The sequence below is a fragment of the Rhinolophus hipposideros genome, assembly GCF_964194185.1.
Source record: "Rhinolophus hipposideros genome assembly, chromosome: 15".
NCBI classification, from domain to species: domain Eukaryota; kingdom Metazoa; phylum Chordata; class Mammalia; order Chiroptera; family Rhinolophidae; genus Rhinolophus; species Rhinolophus hipposideros.
This window is the reverse complement of record NC_138061.1, coordinates 12,102,033-12,126,186: the sequence shown is the minus strand read 5'-3', so window position 1 is coordinate 12,126,186 and position 24,154 is coordinate 12,102,033. Positions and strand designations below refer to the sequence as shown.

Below are 24,154 nucleotides of genomic sequence, written 5' to 3'. Positions count from 1 at the left end.
GGCTTCTAGACATTGGTTTTAATGCTTTTGAAAAGCAGAGAGGTTCACACTTTAGGCATATTTATGGATGTGGGTAAAAGGATAGATTTTATTTATCTCTTTATCATAAGTCAGAGCCAGCAGACACAGTAGTTTTAAATGACAGGGCCAATTTAGGAACATGACTTGGAATTAATGGACATTTCAAAGAAAATACATTTTAAAATACTAAAAATGTATATCTGAAGTCAACAAAATCAACTGTCAGTGGTTTATACATGACACGACCAGTTTCCAAGAAAAAAAAAGAAAAATATAGTAACGTTTAAGTTCTAGCATTGTCCAAAGTTTTTGGAAATTCTTATTTATATTACATATTGATATTTCATAAAATGTAAACTATTATTTAGAATTAAATTTGAAGTGAATATATAATTTTACCTTCATTTTATACATTTCAATAGATTTCCTTGGATTTCCTTCTTTGTTTATTTTTCTCTTTTTTTTTTTTCTATCAGGCAGTAATGTCTTTGAGTATAGATTTTTATTTCCAGGTTTGGTCATTGAATTATTTTACCACTGAATTTATATTGCAATGACAAAATGGTATATATGGTTATAAGTTTAACGTACAAACACATATATAACAATGAGTGGTAGAATTTCTACATCAATAATTTTCCCAAAACATTAAGAATAAATCTTTCATGTGAAAATGGTTGTTATTACATAAGCTTTAGTGTTTTATTAATATTGCTGGAGGAATAAAGCACCTTTGTGATAAAACCAAGAAGTATAATATTATATTTTGTTAATAATTTCAAATGATTGCATTTTAAATCACTAAAGAAAGGTATTACTGCAATTAACACCTGCATTTGATCTTGTTTCTGTTTTTTAGGAGGGTAGGATGAAAAAAGTGACAGAGGAAAAGGAAAAATTTATTAAGGAAATTTCAGACTTCAATAATGAGTATGAAATAACAAAGAAAAGAGAGCTTTTGATGAAGAAAAATGTCAAGATTGAAATATCTGACTTAGAAAACCAAGCAAACATTTTGAAAATGGGTATGAATACATAATATTACCTCATTTATCTGGCATTAACGAAAATAACTTATTTTGAATCAATGGACTTTCCAGAAATTTAACTCTATCAATAAGCAAATTGGGCTGTTGCATAGCTGTTCTTTTAATTTTATCTTAATTGTCCTAATGGATATGTATCTTTTGTAAGCAATTTCAAATTGTTTAGAAATATTATAGGTGTGACATATACATTTGGTCATTCATTCAATAATCAAATATTTACTATCTGTTCTGTGATAGGCATTGTTCTAGGTCCTCAAAATATTAAACTAAAAAGTGGGAGAATCAAATGTGTAAGGAGATATTTATAGTACAGTGTTATAAAAGCTTTTATGGGGTAAGACTAGTGCTATGGTACTCATTTTACTGTCAATCCAGTTTAAACTAGTAGGAAACAAGGTTACACAGTGGGGAGAGGAGAATTTCATTTCAGGAACACTAGAATGCAGGCTATTGCAGTCTGTGATAAGATCCCGAATTAAAGAAGTTGCCAAGGAGAGGAGAGAGTGAGTTAGATGTTTAGGAAGAATGACAGGACTTGATCACTGAGGAATGTAAACAGAAATTGAGAAAGTCAATGATGAATCACAGTTTTCAGACTTCAGCTATTTGGTAGAATATGGTACCAGAAGAGCAGAGATGGAGAAGCCTTTCTAAACTATAGCCTTTTCTGTATAAAAAGATTGAATTTGACTCTAGGTAGTTTTAGTTGGAGATGTTTAGGGGATAAACAGGTGGCAACGCCCAGGTGGCAGGTGAAAATTTGGCGGTGAAGGTGATAAGAAAGATCAGAGCTAGAGTATTAGGTTTGGGACTGAATCCAGAGAAGCCGGTGACATCATTCTGAGGGAACAGGTAAAGGGAGCATAGAGGCAGAGCAAAGACCAAAGACGGAAACTAGGAAAGCATAGCATGTAAGGAAAGGAAGAGAAAGGAATTATAGTAGTTGAGGAGGGCAAGAAGAGAAGCAGAAGAGAGTAATTTTTAGAAACTAAAAGTGAAACAAAAATTTTCCTCAGAAGAGTATGAATCAAAATAGGACATGAATTTGATATTCAGAAGATGTCGTTTGGGAGACCACCTCAGGGATACTGTAGATGCCTGATCATGGCATTGTACACCAGAAGCTAAACAATAATGAATGCCAACTATAATTTTATATATATAATGTGATGGCTCGGTGCGAGGTCGGAGGGATAGTGGATGGGGGAGGGGGGTTCACAGTGTGAGGGATATAAATGATGAATGTCTAAGTATTTAAAAAAAAAAAAGGAGATAGAAGGCATCGTCCAATATGTTCCGAGTGAGCAAAGACCATGCAACTAACTGCAGGCTTTCCTAATCCCATGTTTTAGTGATGGCAGGTTAGGAGGCAGTGTGTCAGAGCTGTGGCTTAGATGTGTGCGTTGTCTCGCAGGTAAGGTTAGTAGATTTTGGAGAAAGCAGTAATGAGGTTCACAGAATTTTCTTCTAACTCTGCTAATAAACAGGAGCAAACTGCCTTAAATATCTACTTGGATTAAAATATTCCAGATTCAGTAAAAAAAAAAAAAAATGAAGATGTCAAGAGCAGTATCATAGAGTGGTAGAAAACTTGTGTTAATAGATTGAGGAGCCAATGAGAGTTGAGAAAGTAGAAAATGAAAATATAAATGATATTAAATTAAATGGAAAATGAGTTTTTCATGGAAGCCTTTGTAAAATATACTGTTACTTTGATGCCTTTAGTAAACAGGGAATAATAAACACATTTAATATTTGTATTGATTTAGAGCTATCGTGATGAATAATTTATTGTGCTTTGCATATGACGATTGTTATTATAAGTAATATTTATTAGCGTATGCCATATAAAAATCACCATCCTAAAGGTTATAAATGCTAAAGTCAAGTTGATTGAAATTAAATCTTAATTTCACCACTTAATAGCTATGTGATTTTTGGACAAGATGCTTCACTTTTCTTTGTCTCAGTTTCCTTATCTGTAAAGATCGGGGACAATGTAATTAATAAGGTTGTTGTGAGGATTCAATGAAAGAATATTTAAGAGGACAAAATGCTGCCTGGCACATAATTAAGACCTCAAAAATATGGGGATTATATTTTAGATTAGTTTTATTTTATAGATGAAGGAAATGAGGTTCTCATACATAAATTACTGTGGGTAGAGAGTGTAGGACAAAGGTTCTTAACTATAGGTGCACATCTTGGAAGCTTAAAAGATATTAAATGCTTGACTCTCATCCCAGACATACTGAATCAGAATCCCTGTAGGTGAGGATAGGGAACCTAATTTTTTTTAATTCCTTTAGGTGATATTGATGTGTACTGCTATTTAAAAACCATAGGTATAGGAGAAAATTATATAGATATTAACCTTAAAAGATACTCTGAAAATAAATTTCTTTAAAAAGTCATGGATATCACTTCTGCTCAACACAGTATTGGAAATTCTAGCCAAATAAATTAGGCAAGAAAAAGAAATAAAAGATATCCAAATAGGAAAGGAAGAAGTAAATTATCTTTGTTACCAGATGACATGATCTCATATGTAGAACACCTAAAAATTCCACAAAAAAACAGATAATAAATGTAGTTGACCTTTCAACACATGGGTTTGAACTGTGCAGGTTCACTTATACATGGATTTTTTTCCCCAATAAATATATAGTCGGCCTTCTGTATTCTTGGGTTTCACATCTGTGGATTCAACCAACTGGGGATCGAAAGCAATATTTTTGATCCATGGTTGAGAATTCACGTATGTAGAGAGCCAACTTAAGTTCTATGTGGATTTTGGACTGTGCGGATGTTTGTGCCCCTAACTCTTACCTAGTTCAGGGTCAGCTGTACAGCAAAGATGCAGTATATAAAATCAACACACAACAATTAGTTGCATTTCTATGTGCAAGCAATGAGCAGTACAAAAAGGAAATTTTAAAATTCCATTTATATCAGCATCAAAAAGAATAAACTACTTAGGAATAAATTTAGCCAAGGAGGTGAAAGACTTATATACTAAAAACTATAAAACGCTGCTCAAAGAAATTAGAGAACACCTAAGTAAATGGAAAGACCTTCCATGTTCTTGGACTGGAAAACTTAATATTGTTACAATGACATCATTACCCAAAATTATCTACAGATTCAATGCAATTTCTATCTAAATCCCCAAGGCATTTTTTTTTCATAAATAGAGAAACCCATTGTTGAATTCACATGAAATCTCAAGGGATCCCAAATAGCCAAAACTCACACTTCCTGATTTCAAAACTTACTAACATGCTACACAGTAATCAAAACAGTGTGGTAGTGGAATAAGGACGGACATATAGAGCAATGGAATAGAATAGAGAGCCCAAATATAAACCCTCATGTACATGGTCAAATGATTTTTGATATGGGTGCTAAGACAGTTCATTGGGAAAGGACAGTCTTTTCAACAAATGGTCCTGGGAAACTGGATACCCCATGCAAAACAGTAAAGTTGGGCCCTTATCTTAAGACCATTACAAAAATTAACTAAAAATAGATCAAATTATTAAACTTAAGGACTAAAACTATAAAGCTCTTAGAAGAAAACATATGGGAAACACTTTATAACATTGATTTCCTGATGATATCTTGGATACCAAAACACAGGAAACAAAAGAAAAAAATAGATAAATTGTACTTCATAAAAATTAAAATCTTTTGTGCAGAAAAGACACTATCAAGAGAGTAGAAATACAGTCCACAGAATGGAAGAAAATATTTGCAAATCATATGTTTGATAAGGGATTAATATCCAGAATATATAAAGAACTCCTACAACTTCACACACACACACACACACACACACACACACACAATTAAAAAATGGGCAAAGGACTTGAATAGACCTTTCTCCTAAGAAATGGCCAGTAAGCACATGAAAAGATACTCAACGTCAGTAGTCATTAGGGAAATAGAAATTAAAACCAAAATAAGACAATACTTCACACTCATAAAAATGGCTATTTTCAAAAGAAATCCAATGTCTTTACATGAAATTCACAAAGTTTAGGATGCAATCCAAAATTATTCAACCTATGAAGAATCAGTGAAATGTGACCTAGTGTCAAAAGAAAATCACGAGTTGTCAAAATCACAGTGGTCTAGATATTGGGATTATCAGACAAAGCTGTTATAGCAGCCATTTTAAACTGCTCAGTGAGTTAAGGAAAATACACTTGTAGTAGATGAAAAGATAGGTAATCTTAGTAGAGAAATAGAAAATGTTAAAAAGTCAAATGAACATTTTAGAACTGAAAAGTACAGTATCTGAAATAAAAATGTCACTGAATAGGCTTAATAGCAGAAAAGACTGACAGAAATTTAATATCAGAAAAACTGACAGAGGAGTCAGTGAATATGAAGATTGAGCAATAGAAATTATTCAGTACAGAGAAGAGAGAAAAAATTGACACAAAACAACAACAAAAAGAACCTCAGGAACCTGTGGGACAATTTCAAAGTATCTGTGAGTAATTTAGAGTCTCTGAAGGAGAGAGTATGGGGCAGAAAATACATTTGAAGAAATAATAGAAAAAAAATTTTAATTTGCTGAAAGATGAATTCGGATTCAGGTAGCTCAGCCAACGCAAACAGGATAAATTCAAAGAAATCCATGCCTAGACACATAATAGTGGATGAACTGCAAAGGGGCACAAGGAATCTCTTGGGTTTGATGGAAATAAATGTTTTCATGATTCTAGTGGTGGTTTCACGTGTGTATATGATGGTCAACACTCAGGGAATTATTTGCTCTAAATGTAAATTATGCCTCAATAAAATTGATTTTTAAAAAGTCCTTGATACCACAAATACTTTAGGAGCCCTCTATTTTATGTCCTTTCTTCCAGAAATATGCAATAATTTTAACAGATTTACTTCCATGGACCTGATACTGTTCGTTCTTTATATTTTCAGTAAGTCTGACTGTCTCTAGGTATTTCATAACATTTCCACATGAAACTTGAATCTCCATAATGGCAGGAAATTGGTTTTGTTTAATACTTTATCTCCAACAGCATGAATGAGATCACTATAAATTGATGACTGCTTCAAAAGAGAAGTATAAAGTGATATGCAAACATATAAAAAGGGAACATAACCTGGAGTAGGTCCTTAAAGAAGATCTCCCCGAGCAAGTGACCTTCAGACTGAGTTCTGAAGGGTAGTAGGGTTAGTCAAGTGATAGATTTAAGTATAGATGTCAGATAGTTAGGTATGAGTCAGGAGCTCAGAGAGAGGGCTGGCCTGGAGCAATTAAATTTTGGGCGTCACTCATGGAGAACTATTGAAAGAAAATAATAGAACCCCAAAGTACACCAGGATTTTCTGGGTAAGAAGAGAAAAAAGCCCAGTGGGAGAAAGAGCTTCAATAAAGATAGGACATATTTACAGCGTGAAGTTGCCAAAATTTTAACATTCGTATATTTTTAAAATAAATTACTAGTACTGAACTATTATAGTGAATCTCTTAATTTAGTTATATTCTGTTTTAAAATATCATGATAAACACAGCAAACCGAGTTCCTCGACTTACTTTGCCATCTCTGTACAACTTAGTGCCTCTCCTCCTTCCAACCTCACCCAGTGGCCTGTTCTTTTTGTCCTGAAGGCACACTGCCCTCTTGTGTTTCCTAGGTTGTGCTGTGCTTCCTCCTGCCTCAGGACTTTTGTATATGCTTTATTGGAATATTTTCCTTATTCTTTATTTAATTTAGTCATTCTTCTGATATCAGCTCAAATGTTACTTCCTCATGACATCCTTCTCTGACACGTACCTCCTCCATCCCACATTAGGTCATTTCCTCTGATTACATTATCTTGTGACTCTATACTGTTTCCTTGAGAACATTATGATTACATACTTAGTTGATTCATGTCTATCACCCTTACTAACGTGTAAGGACAGGAACTGTGTTTGTTTTGATCACTAGTGTATTTCTAAAATGTGCTTAGTTCATTCATCCATTCAGTAATTACTTATTGTATTTTGTGTGTGTGCATCAAGCACTTTATAGGCATTGGTGGTACTGCAGTGATCAAAAAAGAAAAAAAAATCCCTGTGCTCATAGAGCCTACATTCCTATAAAGGAAGACAAACATTCATACTTTAACCTGTCGGAATAGGAAGATCTCATAAAAAGAAGAATCCTGCCTTAATAGTTGAATAAAACTAGCCTTAGATTTAAGGCTATTCTAGACCTACTATTAAAAAAAAGATTTTAAAAACAAGGTTTGAACCTGATCTACAAGTTACTTAACTGCCTGCTAAATAATAGGCATCAGCATGCTTTAGGGGAAGATACCAAAACTCAAACATTTAACAAAATGGTAAACACAGTGTCTTGTATCCAATGAAAAATCACTAGACATTTAAAGAAGCAGCAAATCGTAACTCATGGCAAGGAGGAAGTTAGGTCCATAGAAACATATCCACAGATGACAGAGATGAGGCAATTAGCAAAGAAAGACGTTAAAATTGTTCTCATAAATATTATAAATATACTCCATGGCATCGATATAATAAAGAGATTAATAAAGAATATTTTAAAAATAAAAAACAAAGAAAAAGCATTTGATAAGATCCAATACCTTTTTGTGATAAAAATATAAATATAAAGTATAAAAGAGTTTGTTGTGGGAATAAAGGAAGGAACTCTAGGTAGAAGAAACGTTATTAGCAAATATTGTGGAAGCTTGTAGCCATATAGAGATTATTATGCAGAGTCATTTTAAATATGCTTTAGTTATGAAGGATATAGTTTTCTCATTATCTCATTGGGAAGTTTGTTTTGCTTAGTGATAATTACATTATTTTGAAATCCCTCTTTTGAATTATCTATAGTCTTAACCATCAACTAACATTCTTTTATATCTAATTGGTGCTTAGCCTAATTTTGGTCAGTTTATTAGAAACAATTCCTAGGTGGCCAAGAGAAGCTAGTTCAGGCTTAAAATTGACCACATGCTGCTTAAATTTTTACTACACAAGAAAAAGTTAATAAGTGCTGACATATTTATGGCAAAGCCTAAATAATTAAAATATGGTTTTTGTTTATTTGTTTCTAGAAATGAAATCCATGGAACATGACAATGGCCAGTTAAATGAACTTCAGAAACAAAAGAGTGACTTAATGCAAGAACTATTTACTCTGCAGAGAAAAATTAAAGGTATGACCTTTATGTGTTAGTGTATTTTGCTGATGAGTATATTTATATACACATGATAGGGTCATATTCTTTCAAAATGCATCCGCCTATTGGGATATAATGCTATCATTGGTATAAAAAAGGAATTGGTCAAACAATGACTTGATCAATGTTAGATCTGATTCTTTTAATGTCCCAAATTTTGTTAAGATTTTGTGTGTGCCTTTAATCAGTATATTAAAGTAGAAAAATAAAAATCATTAGTACGTAGATTTTACATGAAGCATGAAAAATTAGAACATTGTTCTTACAAATGAATACAGACAACTTTTATGTTTTATTTTTAAAAGATTGTAAAAATTTTGTTAATTGTTTAGTTTTAGAAGATGAAAAGAATGCAGCCGTTTGTACTACCAAATACCTCGAGGCAGAAAAAATAAAAATCAATGAAAAGCCTCAAAATGATGCTGAATGCTTAAGGTAAGAATTGCCTATTATAATTTGGTATAAAATCTGGTAATTTTTCAAGTTGTCAAATAGATTTCAGTATAAAGCTAAATGCATACGTTTTTTTAAAGTTCTGGATGATACTTCCTTTTGTGTGTATTCTGAAGCATGCTAATAAGCAAACACTTCACTGTCTAGAAAGCGTTGCAGATAAATTTCATGATCCATTGGGTTGATAATAGTGAAATCAATTTTTTCTTATACCTGGTAGATTTCGTGTTATCACATCCAAATAGATTAATAAAAAGGATTGGTCCCACAACTCTTCTTTCTGTTATTCCTAACTTTTCTTTTGGAAATGATTGAAATTATTTTTAATCTTTCTAGATTTCAGCGGGGGAGAATCACAGTCTGATATTTTGTTTGAAATTTGTTATTCTGGTTTTGTGCCTAAAGAATGAAAACATATTTTCTGTATGGAATATTCAGATGCTTTTTATGTATTTGGATAATGAAAGAATGGCCGATGTTTAAAATGACATGGTCATATACACAAGGAGGAAATACACAATTTATTAATTTGACTATTATTTCTTAACAATTCAATGTTCTATTTGCAGGCTTAATTTTAAAGAAGTTTCTATACTGTCTAGGCTTAATATAACAAAAGAAACCTCATTCCTGAATCTCTGAAGAAGCAAATGAAGCCTTCTTCCACATAACTCATATAGGAAATATGTCTATTAGAGCTGAACAGATTCCTCATATTAGTAATGTATTGCCTTAGGCCATCATTTTAGTAGATTGTGAGAAAATATTTGCAATAAGTTTTGTAAGCATGAAATATAAATCTCTTGGGTGATATGTGTGATACAGAATTAGTTTCCATAATGACACTCTGCTCATTAATTTTTTTACACTTTTAAAAATGGTAATGCCCACTGGTATCATTATAGTTAGTAGTGTAAGGGCTTCCAATAGGAACATCCAGTTTTGTGGGTTTATCACTCAGCTATGCCCTGGGTTAAAATTAAACACAGAGTCTGTTAGTGCTTTTTCCTTCATTGATGGTGACGGAGGAAATTTGGATAGAAAGGAACATCAGTCCATATACCTAGTCCATTCTTTAGATTTTAGCAATTATTAAATGAAATGCCAATATCTATCGATTCCCACTCTAAATTCTTTGATGTATGTAGCTTAGTTTCCCCACTTAGTTCTATAAAAGTTATTTGAAGTGTGAAGAACAGAGTCAAAGTACTGAGTGTAAAAATTTTAAAAGAGGGCCATCAGTCTCTTTTAAAATTTTTTAAAACAATTTATTGGGGTGGCATTGGTTAGTAAAATTATATAGGTTTCAAGTGTACAATTCTAAAATACACCATCTATATACTGCATTGTGTGCTCACCACCCAGTCAGTTCTCTTTCCATCATTATATAGATGGTGTATTTACCCTCTTCTACCACCTCCCTCCCCGCTTACTCTCTGGTAACCACTAAACTGTTGTCTGTGTCTGTGAGTTTTTGTTTCTTTGTCTTGTTCGTTTGTTGCTTTGTTTTATATCCCACATATGAGTGAAGTCATATGGTTCTCGACTTTTCTGTCTGACTTATTTTGCTTACATAATAATCTCAAGATCCATCCATGTTGTTGCAAATGGCAGTGTTTTGTCTTTTCTGATGACTGAGTAATATTCCATTGTGTATATGTACCATATCTTCTTTATCCAATCATCTATTGAAGAACACTTTGGTTTTCATATCTTAGCCACTGTGAATAATGCTGACCCTCATACACTGTTGGTGAGAGTATACATTGGAATAGCTATTATGGGAAACAATATGGAGGTTCCTCAAAAAATTAAAAATAGAAATTACCATATGACCCAGCAATCTTTTTTCAATCTAGCCAAAAAATCTGAAAATAATAAATTTATTTGTAGAGATATATGTACCTTTATGTCCATCAATCTTATAATTAGTGCAATAACAAGAAGCTAGTGATGGCAAGAAACAATATGACATTATTCAAGTTTATCATGAATGGCAATATTAAATTGGTTTTATCCCTAAATTTTTAAATAGTCTGTTTCATCCGTGTATTCAAATATATACTGAATTCTGTAATAGTTGCCTTTTTCTTAATTTTTCCAGTTTAGTTGCTACTGGTATGGATGCTTTTTTTTTTTTAATTAATTTATTTATTTATTAGTTTCAGGTGTACAAAACAAGGTAATACTTAGACGTTCATCATTTATATCCCTCATACTGTGAACCCCCCTCCCCCCATCCACTATCCCTCCGACCTCACACTGAACCATCACATTATATATATAAAATTATAGTTGGCATTCATTAATGTTTAGCTTCTGGTGTACAATGCCATGATCAGGTATCCACAGTATCCCTGAGGTGGTCTCCCAAATAGAACGCATGATGCTTTTTTTACTGGAGGATTTCTCAAACGTGGCACTGCTGACATTTGGAGCCAGGTTATTCTTTGTGGTGGGGAGCTATCCTATGCAATGTAGGACATTTAGCAGCATGCCTGGCCTTTACCATCTAGATGCCAGTAGCACTTCTCACCCGCCCCCATCTGTGACAACCAGAAATGGCCCCTGGGAACGGGGTGTGGGGAAAATCGTCCCCAGTTGACAACCAGCTTTATTTTAAGGTTATTGTAATTATACTTTCATTAAACTTTAGTAAGAAAGCAATTACAAAAAATCAATATTAGTTCATATCTATGAGCTTAATTATTTCTACTTTTAGTAATTAGAAGATTTTGATACATATTTTATTTGTCTGTATTACTGAATTCTTTTATAATGAGTATGTTGTTTTTTAAGTTAATTTGCCACGTTCCGGTTATTTGTTGAACTCTATTTTGGTACCATCCATTAAAGTAGAGAACACTACTTTACATTCATCATGGTTTAATGATCTCTTCTTTAGGTAATCTGTCCCTATTTATAATACCAAGATGTCAGTTTATTTAAAAGATTCTGTATTGAACAGTGTGGGATTATTAATTAACACACGTTAAGGCAACTAACTTACAGAATTTTGCTACGATTAACACCTAACCCAGGGGTTGGATTAATTCCTAAGAAGCTTCCGAAGGCCTGTAAAACCATGACTGAGCTAGTTTTTTCATGTGGTATAGGGAGGCCAGAAATGATAAAGCTCAGAGTCTTAAGAACAAGTAAACATAGAGGTTAAGTTTACAAATCCTTTGAATCCCAGCTCTGCTGTTTACTAGGTTAGTGACTTTGGAAAAGCAATTTAACTTGGCTATGCCTCAGTCTCTACTTCTATAAAATGAAGTTAGTAACAGCACCCACTCACGAGATTACAGTAAAAAATAAATTACTTAATTCATATAAATCCCTTAGAACACTGCTTAGCAAACAGTAAATGCTTTATAATTACTAGATATAATTATATAATTACTTATGATTTTATTTTTATTTCATACTATCCATGAGGATTTCACACTTTTCAAGCTTCTTTCTCATTTCTTTCTTCAGCTTGTCCTTTAAATGGAGAGGCTTCCTAAAGGTTAATCATTGACTGTCTTCTTACTTTGTACTCTCTGTGGGTGATCTCCTCTGGTCTAATGGTTTTAGTTATCATCTATAGACAATTTCCAATTTTTGTCCCAAACCCCTCTTTCCTAAGCTCCAATCCTAAATTCCCAACAATCTAATATAAACGTAGAAATGGAATGAAAGTGATGCTGCTCTGATTAAAAAAACAAACAAAATCAAAACCAAAAATTGTCAGAAGTCAAAGGGTCTTCATAACCTGCCTGTCCTTTATCTCCTTGCATTTTTATCACATGCCTTAAGCTACTAGTACATCGGAATGCTATTTGTGGAGTTCCAAGTATGCAGCAGGCCATCACACACTCTGTACTTTTCTCCATCAGCTAAAATCCAACTTACTTGTCAAGGGCCACCTCACATATCATCTTTTCTGAGTATTGCTCAAATCCAAAATGTAGTAGGCATTTTTGACATGTTCACAAATCACACCATTTTCACCCTACCCAATCTATCATCAAGTTTTGTTGCTTTTATCTCCAAAATACTTCTTGAATCCTTCAATTCTCTGTCTCCATTGCTAATAACATCCTAGTTCTAGCCACCACCCTCTCACCTGGATCACAGTAACAATCTCTCTTCTACTTGCCACTCAATCATTCTTGCATCCTCCAATCCATTGTATACACGTCGTCATCCCTCTTACCAAAATCGTTCAGTGGCTTCATAATTCATGTCATCAAACCTGAAGTCCTTTGTGTGGCTTTCATGACTTGCCACAATATGGCCTCTGACCACATCCCCGATGTTATTTTCAATCATGATGCCCATCTCACACTGCTCCCTCAAGCACTCTAAAATTTCTTCCACCTAAGCACCTTTGTCTACACCTCTCCTTCTCCTTCTCCTGCCTGTCTCCTTCCTGGTGGGACATACCCATCCTTTAGGTCTCAGGTGAAATGTTTTCTTAGAGAAGCCCTTCCTTACCCTGTGATCTAGATTGTGTAACCTCTGTTATTTTTCCTAATAGCGCCCTATTTTTTCTTTTATAGCACAGATTCCATTTTGCAATTACATATTTATTTGCTTTATTTCCACCGTGTGCTCAGTAAGAGGAGGAATCTTGTCTACTTTGTTTACCATTGTATGCTAATGGTCTCATACTTTGGTACAGAGCTTGGAATATAGTAGGCATTGAAGAAATAAATGGAGAAATAAACAAATGTACTAAATTATGAAAGCTTTCTTCTACTGTTCCTTTCTCTGTGGTATTAGAGCATATGCTTATAATTCTGTTATTAATCATACTCTATGATAGTTATATATATATCCGTCTGTCCCACTGGACTGGGAACTCCCTCCACTTCATGTTCATTTTTCTATCAGTCTCTGCATCTAGCACAGTCAGGGGCTAATAGTGTTCCAAATATTTATTCCACTCATTGAGAGTCTACATGTAATTTTATTTTCGCTACAAAGAAGATAGAAGTTCATTACATATTTTCAATGTTATTTGCAAAAGCATGGTATATTCTAACCACTGGGATAGACTGATGGAATTCTTTCTACTGATTTTTTCTTCCATGTGGAAGACACTTGACTGGTTTAACCCTCCTAACTTCCCCCACCCCCCAGCACCTCCCCTTTCTTGTTCAAGGTTAGAAGGAGTGACTGAATCTGATCCATTTGAAAGGGTAAACTGGAACCCAGCCCCTTCCTTTCCCCTATCTCTTTGGAGCTGGCTCGCCTGAGAGAGCATATGTTGCACTCTGTTCTCTATTCCTTGAGCTTCAGAGTGGTAGGACTCCTTGAGCTTTAGAGTGGTAGGGCATCCAATTTTACCTTTAATGGTGTCAGTTAGGTTAGTCTAATTCTGGGGTTCCATATTAGTAAATCCTTTCCTTATAGATATAATCCACATTCGCCAGTATCTGCTATCTCAGCAGTAATTGTGACATTTTAGCCTCCTTCCTGCCTTCCTTATTTCTCTTTTGGGCAGAATTCAGACAGGAAAGAAGAATGTTATATACTGGACTCCCAAACATCTATCATTTTTATTATTATCGAATACCATGGTCACTAAAATGCAGTTCTAGAGCATGACTTTTCATTTACTCCAAATAGTAATTAAGCATACCTTAGGACAACTTGAAACACTTCAGGCATTTTCCTTACCCACAAAACTTCTTTCTAGAATGGTTTTACATTTTTTTATAACCAATATTGGTGCTTGTTTAATGCAACAGGAAGTTTATTTCAGAAATGAAACTGCAAAGTCAACAGCATGGGAATTTTCCTTCTGAACATTTGAAGATAGTGTCGTTTTGTGAAGAGCACTATTTACAATGGAAACTGCTTAAAAGTTAATATAACTTTAGAGTGCTACTGAGACACTCTAAATGTATTATATGAAGTAGTAAGTCAATGCCGATGCCTCTTCAGTGAAAAAGTCATCCAGCTAAGTTGGTCATAGAGGTCACATCATGGTCCTTAGATTTATAAGAAGGCATAAACACATGATGGTATTCAATATTTTCAACCTCTCTAAAAGATAGAGATAAAATGTATATTTACACATGTACATATTTTTTATTTTACCAAATATGTGTAGATATTTTTAAATTTTATGAGTAGGCTATGTTGATTGAATAAAAAATTCAAACACTACAAAAATGTAAAACATCAAAGTCTCTCTCATTGCCTCACTTTAGAAACCCTTAGTGTACCCATTGTTAAAAGTTTCACGTATATCCTTCCAGAATTTATGCATGTGTGCGTGTGTGTGTGTGTGTGTGTGTGTATGTCTAGGTGTGTGTAGCAAAGAAATGAGATCACATCACTATTGGTCTGTAATTTGCCTTATTACGTAGCAAAATATTATAGACATTTCCCATGTTGCTTTGTACTGATTAACTTCGTTCTTTTTAATGCCAATGTACAGAGATACCATATTTACATTACCTTTCTCCCATTGATAGATGTACAAGAGTTTCTAAATAGTCATAATTAGAAACATTTTAATGAATGTACCTTAAATACTCGTGGGAGTGTTTCTGTAACATTATTTAGAATAAGCATCATTTATTAGAGTAGTAGGAATTGTTGTCTAAGCTACACTGAGGAAAAAACGCACATTTACTTTGTAGTATCTGTATTATCAACAACAATGAACTCAAAGTAGACAACTGTAACAAGATCTCAGTTTTAAATTTTCTGGAAAACACTAGTCAAAATAATTATATATCTGTAATTAATCCATCTCTTTTTTAAACGTTTATAAAATATGAAAATATACTAATTCTAGAATAATTCTAAGTTATGTATTTTGTTGAATACTTCTGTTGATTGCATCTTTTCTGGTAAAACTTCATGATTTATTCACTAACAGAAGTGTCTCTACAGCATTGATTGTGTAGTCTTCAAGCTAATAGAGATCCCGTTTTGTGAATTCTTGGCACATGCTATAGATATTAAAGCTTCAAAGTAAACACAAGGGAAATTTGGATGGTAGAGTAAGTTGATTATTTTAAAAGTTGTATTCTGACATAAACGTACCTAATTGTAAATACACCAAAACTTTGAAATAATTTTGTTTATTATATGAGCCATATATAATATTAATCATTTTCAAAATTCCTTGGTATCTTTGATACTACAATAAAATTTTTTTAAATTTTTTATATGTTACCTTTTTATTAGGTTGGTGCAAAAGTAATTGCGGTTTTTGCAATTATTTTTAACCTTTCAAACCTCAATTTCTTTGGCGCCAACCTAATAAACAACCCCTCTTGGTATGGGAATGGGGAAGAAGATAGAAAATATGTGGTAAAAGAAGATGCCTAATCCAACAAACCCAGGATTTGAGGTAAGATAACAGGACCCATCTTTTACCTTCTTCTCAGCAGATCTCTGGTTCAGCCTCACATACCTGTGAAGGTTCTTATCTGTCTGCTGGTGGCCTGGACTGAGGGAAAGACATAATTAGAAAATTGAAATTCTGCTTTCATATATTCAACTTTCAAACCTACTTTTGGAAATAAATTGTATATGAAAGAGGATGCCCTATTTGTCTTTAAAAATAGTGTTTTGTGTTTAAATGGCACCAAAATAATTTTCATATTAATTAATATAGGGAAATAATAAGAAAGTCAAACCATGGAAAAACTAGTGAAAATAGAAAAGAGGACTTATTAAATGTCTGGTGTGATTAAGGAAACCAAAAAGGATAAGATTAACAGACTTAGTGTGAAGATAGTTCCATGAGGCAGAAAAGTCATCAACTTAGAATGATAAAGTGGGAGAAATTTATAATAATTATACAAACGAGATAACAGTTTATCAAATATTCAACTGATAGAAAAAAACCAATAAGAAAACATTAAAATCAGTAGTTTTTCATTCATGTATGTATACACCAAACATGCATTAAATACCTACTGTGCACCGTACACTGCGCACGTTAGTGGGGGATACCAAGATGAGTAAGACAAGATAATTCAGTTAAACTGCTTATCAATAAATGTAAAATAAAACCTCTGTATATTATTTTTATATCAAATGTTGAAAGACATTTAAATGACCATAATCAAAATTGGCAGGAGTGTGATACAGAGATAATGTATACACTGTTATGGCAGTATATATTGCATATGTTTAGAATGCAATTTGAAGCCTATAAATTACTGTAAGCATCTTTAAAAGGTTTATGCCATTTGACCCAATAACTCCACTTAGCAGTTCTCTCCTAAGGAAAGTAATTCCAAGTACAGAAGAAATTTTTATGCACAAAAGTGTTCATAGAAATGTTATTTATGGTAGAACAAAAAAGGAACAACTTAAATGCTGTACCAGAAATGAATGATTAAGTTAACTGTGGTGTAATCACTTAGACTGCGCGTATTTTTCTTAAATTTGATAAGCATTAAGCAAAAGAAAAAATTCGGAGGTAAAATTACATAATCACTAGTCTATGGAAACAAGAACATGATGAAACATGCCTAAATTTTAATAGCAGTTGAGGTGGTATACTAGGACTTTGGTTGAAATTTTTCCTTCTTTCTACTTAAATAGTGCTTTGTACAGTTCTATTGCTAAAAAGGTATTCTTTAGGTTAAGGCTTTTCTATGACACTTAGAGGTAACTGAAAAAAAAACTGGAATGATACAGCAAATCAAAAATACATGGAACATAGGCTTTGCTAAACTATTAATAGCAGTATTGACCCATTTTCGTCATGAGTTGGTGGTTCACAGAAAGGTGACAATAACCAGTGCAAACTGCCCTTAGTTATTGCGCCCTAGGTGAAGGAAGTTTTTGACTCCTGTAGGCGGTCGGTCTGTGTCCCGAAGCATGAAATCCGCTTACCGTTGTACAGCTGTGACTCCTGCAAATGTATTCATATTCATGCCATTATCATCTAGCCTCTCTGAAAGCTAGCAACAGCAAGCTTTAAGTGCAGATCTAAATTCTGCAGCTTGATTACATGCTGAATAGTGAACTACTTCCTATTATTTGCTCTAAATGCCCTCCTTAATTTCCGTAGTCTCTCCTTCTTATTGTTAGCTAACTAAAGGCGAAAGTGGTCAGCACCCATTTCTGAAGGACATGAAAGTTCTTACAGAACCTGTAGTCCATTTGAACTGAAGAGGAGGAGGGCCAGTATTGATGGGTATGGTGGGAGGAAAGATCCCCACCGTTTTATTTGAAAAGATAAATACATTAAAAGGAAGCCTTAAGTAGATTGGATAGCAGCATCTGTGGTACATTCTAGCTCTGCATTTAACCTTCCACTTACCCTTTAAAAATATTTATTACAGGAGGTTTTATGCTTGTGTAAACATCTAATGCTCAAAATTAATAACTTGTTCTGTCTTTCCTATTTGAGCATTCCTTCAGAATTCCTATTTACCATTAAATTCCTCAAAGTTCAAAACACAATGAACTTCATATATGTAGGGTATTGTTTTCTCATCCATCCCTGTAACTATTATGTTTTTATTCTGCAGCTATATGTAAGTCGTAAGGTAAAATATAATGAGGACCTGTGAATTAAACTAGAACATTACCAATAACTCACATTAGCTGTGGGCTCCTTCTTTATCCCACACACCCTCCCTTACCCTAGGTGTAACTGCTGTCCTACAATGTTACTGTGTTTCGTGTGTGCGTGTGTGTGTGCGTGTGTGTGTGTGTGTGTCGTACTATCTTTATCAAGTTTAGGTATATACTTGCTTCAGAAAAGAAGTTGACTTTTCCTTATTTTTATACTTTGGAAAAGTGTATGTAGTATTGGGATTATTTGGTTTTTAAAAGTGATTTTGCTTTTTATTGATAATATAGTTCTTTGAAAACTTTCTCCATTTCAGCTGTAGTTATTGGGTGAGACATAGAACTTGAAAGTGCTACAACCTTTAAAGACAATGAAAAATCAAGAGATGGAAATTAAGGGTCCTGGATAAACTAAAGAAAGTCATAAAATCAAAAACACAGCACTCCTTTCCTCCCCCAAAGTAAAAAGCCATTGATTTAAAAAAAAAAACACACAAAAAAACAAACTTTCTCTAATGCTACTGTCGTGCAGGGTCTCCGCTCCCGCTCCCCACATAAGAACGCAGGACATGGTGAGGCCAAACAGGAACACCCATGGAGCCATAAGTAGGGGAGTGTAGTGCGGGGCGTCCGGCGGGGTCCCAACTCCCGCTCCCCACATAAGAACGCAGGACATGGTGAGGCCAAACAGGAACACCCACAGAGTCATAGGTAGGGGAATCATATCACTATATTCTCACCAGCAGCATCCGCCTCTCTGCAATCCGCTCTTGCTAGCCCCCAATCTTCTTCTAGCGTAGCCACAGCCTTTATATTAGTGGCCAATGGCTTACAGGTTACAGCTGATGGCCAACTAGCCACAGCTGCTGACCATCTGATCACAGTTGATGGCCATTTACTACCCGAGCCAGCACCTTTCTATTGTGAGGCCGAAAGCCTGGAAACTGTTTTTTGGGGCTTTGTCCCCACACTACAAAAGCCAGTATTCTCCACCCTGAGACCTCAGACGTGTTCTCTGTGTTTTCCCACGTAGGGTGGGACTTGCTCTTTCTGAGGATCTCCCCATGACCTCCCTTTCCTTTCTCTTCCCGTCCATCTAATTGCTGCTTCTCTCTCCGTGTTGGTGTGGTTCTTCTGGATTTAGATGTTTATTTCCCTACTTACATGTAATTTCAAGTTTGTAATGTCCTCTGTTTCTTAGTTAGCTTGTCAGTATGGTTTATGGGCGGCATTATTTTGTTTTCCTATTAAGCAATTGTTTTTATTGAGGTGGTTGTCAGTATTCTATAGGAACCTGGATTCCTGTCATTGTCTTTTTTTTTTTTTTTTTAAGATAGGCTTATATAGTATAAGTTACATGCAACAAAGTTCACCCTTTTTAATATACAGTTTTGGCAAACACATTCAGTTACCATATTTCCCCCAAAATAAGACCGGGTCTTATATTAGTTTTTGCTCCAAAAGATGCATTAGGGCGTATTTTCAGGGGATGTCTTATTTTTTCATGTTCAACAATCTACGTTTATTCAAATACAGTCATGAATCATCTGGAATCATCTGGAACATCTTCATAACATGTTAAATGCGTCCGTCTGGCTGACGATCTTAACTGGGGCTTATTTTGGGGGTAGGTCTTGTTTTCAGGGAAACATGGTATGTAACTACCACCACAATCAAAACAACACTTCCATCCACCCAAAAAGTTCCTGCTTTCCCATTTATAATCGAAATTTACAACCCACTCCCAGCCTCTGATCTATTTTCCTAGTTTCACCTTTTCCTATATGTCATATAAATGGAATAATATGCTATGTAGCCTCTTGTCTCACTTCTTTTATTTAGCATAATGCATTTGAGATGTAGCCATACTGTTCTAACATCCATAAAGCCTGGTGACACTCCACTTGACAGGAAGGAGTATGCAACCGCAACACACAACTCTAGACTAACAGCTGTAGAGCAGCCAGTCCTGGGGTCCCGCCCCAGTTTCCTGGCTGTGAAATAGATGGGGGAGTCTTTCTGGGGGCAGAGGGCGCTTGGGGAGGGAGTAGGGAAGGGGTCTGTAAGCCGCCCAGCCCCCGCCTCATTCTCTTAGCTTCATAATGGGACCCTTGACCTAATCTAAAATGGACTTTGTAGCGACCAGAGGAGCATCAGCTGGTTGGGCCTAGAATTTTACAAAAATAACGAAGTGTTTTGAAGCACAGATACAAGAAGCTCAGAGAACTCCCAGCATCCATTTTTAAAACAGCAAACATCTTCATACGTTATATTCAAACATCTGAAAAACACAGATAAAGAGAAAATCATGAAGGAAGGCAGAAAAAGAAAAGACATAAAGACACATTACATACAAAGGATGAAGATAAGAATTGCAGTAGACTTATCAGAAATCATGCAGAACAGAAGACAAAGGAACGACATCTTTAAAGATTGAAAGAGCTGTCAACTGAGAAATCTCAATGAAAATATACTTCCTAAATGAAAGCAAATTAAGATATTTTTAATACACATGAGTGTATAGAATTCCTTGAGAACAGACTATATTACAAAAAAGGCTATAGTAAGTTTTTCAGGAAGAATAAGATACCAGATAGGAATATGGAGCTACACCAAGAAATAAAAGCTCCAGAAATGATGAAAATGGAGGTAAATATAAAACCCTTTTTTATTTTTAATTGCTCTGAAAGATAAATGACTAAAGCAAAAATACTAGCAATATATTTTATGTTTATAGTAAATGTAAAAGAAAAATATGTGATGACAATGAGAACAAAAAATAGCAGGGAGTAATTAAAAACATACTGTAAGTACAGTTGTATAATATTATTTGAGAGTATACAGTAGTAAATTGAAGATGTATATTGTAAACCTAGTGCATTACAAAATATTTAAAATATGTATAAAAATAGATCAATAGGAGTAGATAAAAGACAGTCATTAAAAAAGAAAATCAATCCAAAAGCAGGCAGTAAGAGAGGAACAGAAGGGACAAAGAACAGATGGAACAAATAGAAAACAATTAGCAAAATTGTTAATCCAGTCAAATAAATAATTATATTAATTATAAATGGCCTAAACACACCAACCAGAAGACAGAGATTATCATATTAGGTAAAAGAGTAAGATACAACTATACAGTTTCTACAAGAAATTCACTTTAAAAATAAAGACATAGATAGGTTAAAAGTAAAAAGATGGAAAATGATATTCTATGCCAGCAATGTCTGAGAATTCTAGTTTTTTCCTCTTTGTCAGCACTTGGCATTTTTATTTTAGCTATTCTGGTGGGTGTGTAATGGCATTACATTGTGCTTTCCTTTTGTATTTTCTTGATGACTATGAAGTTGAGCACCTTTTCATATTTTTATTAGCCTTTTGGTATCTTCTTTTGTGAATAATCTGGTGAGAGCTAGAGAGAGTGTGTGTGTGTTTTCATTTTTTATTGTGTTGTCTTTTTCTTATTGACTTGTAGTTCTTCATATATTACAGTTATAATCTGTTGTTTATTGTCTATACTGGCTTTTACTTATAGTGGCTTTCCTTCTTGGGTACTTGGTAATTTTTGTAAGCTCATTGTTTGCTCTTAATCTGTGGGATGCCTATAACCTAAATAATGTTAAACTTTCCTTCAGAGAGGATTTTCTTTTGCTTCTGCTAGTATACAGGGAATGCCACTAACCTAGGACCGCTTCAGCCTGCCCTTAATGGTCGGGGCTCAGCAAAGGTTCAAGTTGATCTATATTTTTCCCCTTGTGGCTGGAAAAATTGCTTAGGTTTGTAAGAGCAATATTGCTCTTAGTATTTTCTGCTCTCAAGGCAGCAAACGTCCTAGCTGCCCAGTCTCAAGCCCTAGCTCTCCACCTCTCCAACCACAGCTCATGGCTTTTGCTGATTTTGTTTTTTTTTAAGAAGGAATGTTAGTCATAATGCTGGTAATGGAAGACTGCTTCTTGACTGTTTTCCACATTAAATGTGGGCATAAAATAATTTTTTGAAAAAGAAGTAATTTCAGGTATTCAAAGGATTAAAGACTTAGTTGAGGAAAAGAAATAGTGATATTACTTACTCTCATTAAAATATATTTTAATGATGTATGTGTATTATAAAGTTAATGTTTAATTTAAGAGCAAGAAGAAATTGCAGAGGTCATTTTTTTTCCTGTACTTAAAATTCTCAGGTGAAGTTCAGAGAGGCTAAATGATTTAGCCAGTTATTCAGCTTGTTAATGGCCAGAACTAAAATAGAGGTCTTCAGACTATAGTTTCTCCCACTAAAGCATGTTGCTCTTTTAATTACCCTAAAATTATTAAGTATCTATTATTATTCAATCTACCTTATTTTATTTGTGGCAGTATTATTTTCCAAAATTTTATGTATTCTTACAGAATTACAGAGAATTTAAATTTCTTTCCACACTTCAGTGTTAACTAAAGTCTCATGCAAACCTGCCACCATCCGTGTAATAAAAAGTTATTGTAAAAGTTTATTGCTGAACTAATAGGGTGAATTTTTTATTTAAAACAGACTTAAAAAAGAATTAGAACTTTATAAGGAGGATGACATGCAAAGTGTTTATGAAGCTCTCCAAACAGAAGTAGAATTTTTGGAGTTGGTAAGCCATTATTGATCATTTTTAACTTTTGATTACCATGATTTACCTACTGGTAAGAATGATTTTGCTGGTATACATGTCATTGAACCAGTGTTTTGCCATTCACATGGATTTGTGCTAGATATAAAAAGCAAAGCAGCTACAAGAACAAAACTAAGGTCAGGATATAAAGCTCTAAAGTATTTTGAGTTCCTGGAGAGCTAGGTGCTATATAAAGCAATTTATATTCAAGGAGAATATGTATAATTTCAAACTAAGTTAAAACAAAATTCAAACCTGACCTCACAACATTCCCTTGACTGAAACTGTTATTAGAGGATTAATGCACTAAAGGAATTTAACTGTCATAATGCTAAAAGCTTTTTGTTTTTGATAAGCATAAATTATACTTTTATTATATTTGATCCTAAAACTTCCTTATTACAGATCTTTATGATCTCAAGAACTTTGGATTCAATTATTGGAAACTTATTTTCAGACTGTGTGGGAGGACTTTAAATTGCTCTTAACCTCTTGCTTTGGTTGTTTATAACATGAACACATTATTTACCATGCTCTATTTTAACTGAAGACGTGTATAGCTAGTTTTAAAGTATGTTAAAATATATTTAATTTAATGTGTTGCATTTTGTTCCATGTTTATTTTCTGTAAACATTTTCTTGTTTAAAAATGTTCCCGTGGGTTGTTGGGATTTATATTTTTTATAAAAACTTTCAAAAATAAAGTTTAGAAATGCCCAGAGTGATTGTTGTGTTAAATTTACATAAGTTCTATGTAATTCCTTTATTAAGAATTTCATTTTCCTTATGGATAATTATATTTTCTTTTCAGACATTGGCACAGAAAGATCTTCAGGAAAACAAATAACTTGTTGAGAATTGATCAGCTATCTGCAATTTGATCAAGGCATCTGCAGATCAATTCTTTATGGTAGATACATGAATGATTGATACCCGTGACAATATATTCTTGTGGAAAATGTGAAGTCCAGAATGTTCAAAGTTGTTGATATCAAGAATTGGTTCATAGCACTTTAAAAAAATAATTTTTGTCATGTTACTTGCTGGAACTTGAAGAGTTCTTGTGTGGTTTGATTTTGTTTCTAAGGGAAAGAAAAAGAGTAGATACTGTGTTCTCAGGCTTCTCATATCCCCTTGACCCTTAAGCTGATCTGTACTTTCTGATGTCGTTCGTTCTTTGTTGCAGTTTACCTGGAGTCCAATCAAACGTGTAGGAAGAAACGCTCAG

The 24,154-nt window shown here is 34.0% G+C and overlaps 1 protein-coding gene across 1 annotated transcript in view; it reads left to right on the top strand.

Moving 5' to 3' along the window:
- CCDC172 (coiled-coil domain containing 172) overlaps positions 1–23,773 on the top strand; it is a gene marked incomplete at both ends in the record, with an annotated part of 41,490 nt that extends 17,717 nt beyond the window's left edge. Inside the window, 5 exons of the mRNA XM_081074732.1 lie at positions 881–1,046; positions 8,169–8,270; positions 8,627–8,729; positions 22,818–22,905; positions 23,738–23,773. Of these exons, the coding sequence (XP_080930858.1) occupies positions 881–1,046; positions 8,169–8,270; positions 8,627–8,729; positions 22,818–22,905; positions 23,738–23,773 (495 nt within the window). The remainder of the gene's footprint in view (positions 1–880; positions 1,047–8,168; positions 8,271–8,626; positions 8,730–22,817; positions 22,906–23,737) is intronic.
- Positions 23,774–24,154: the final 381 nt, after the last annotated feature.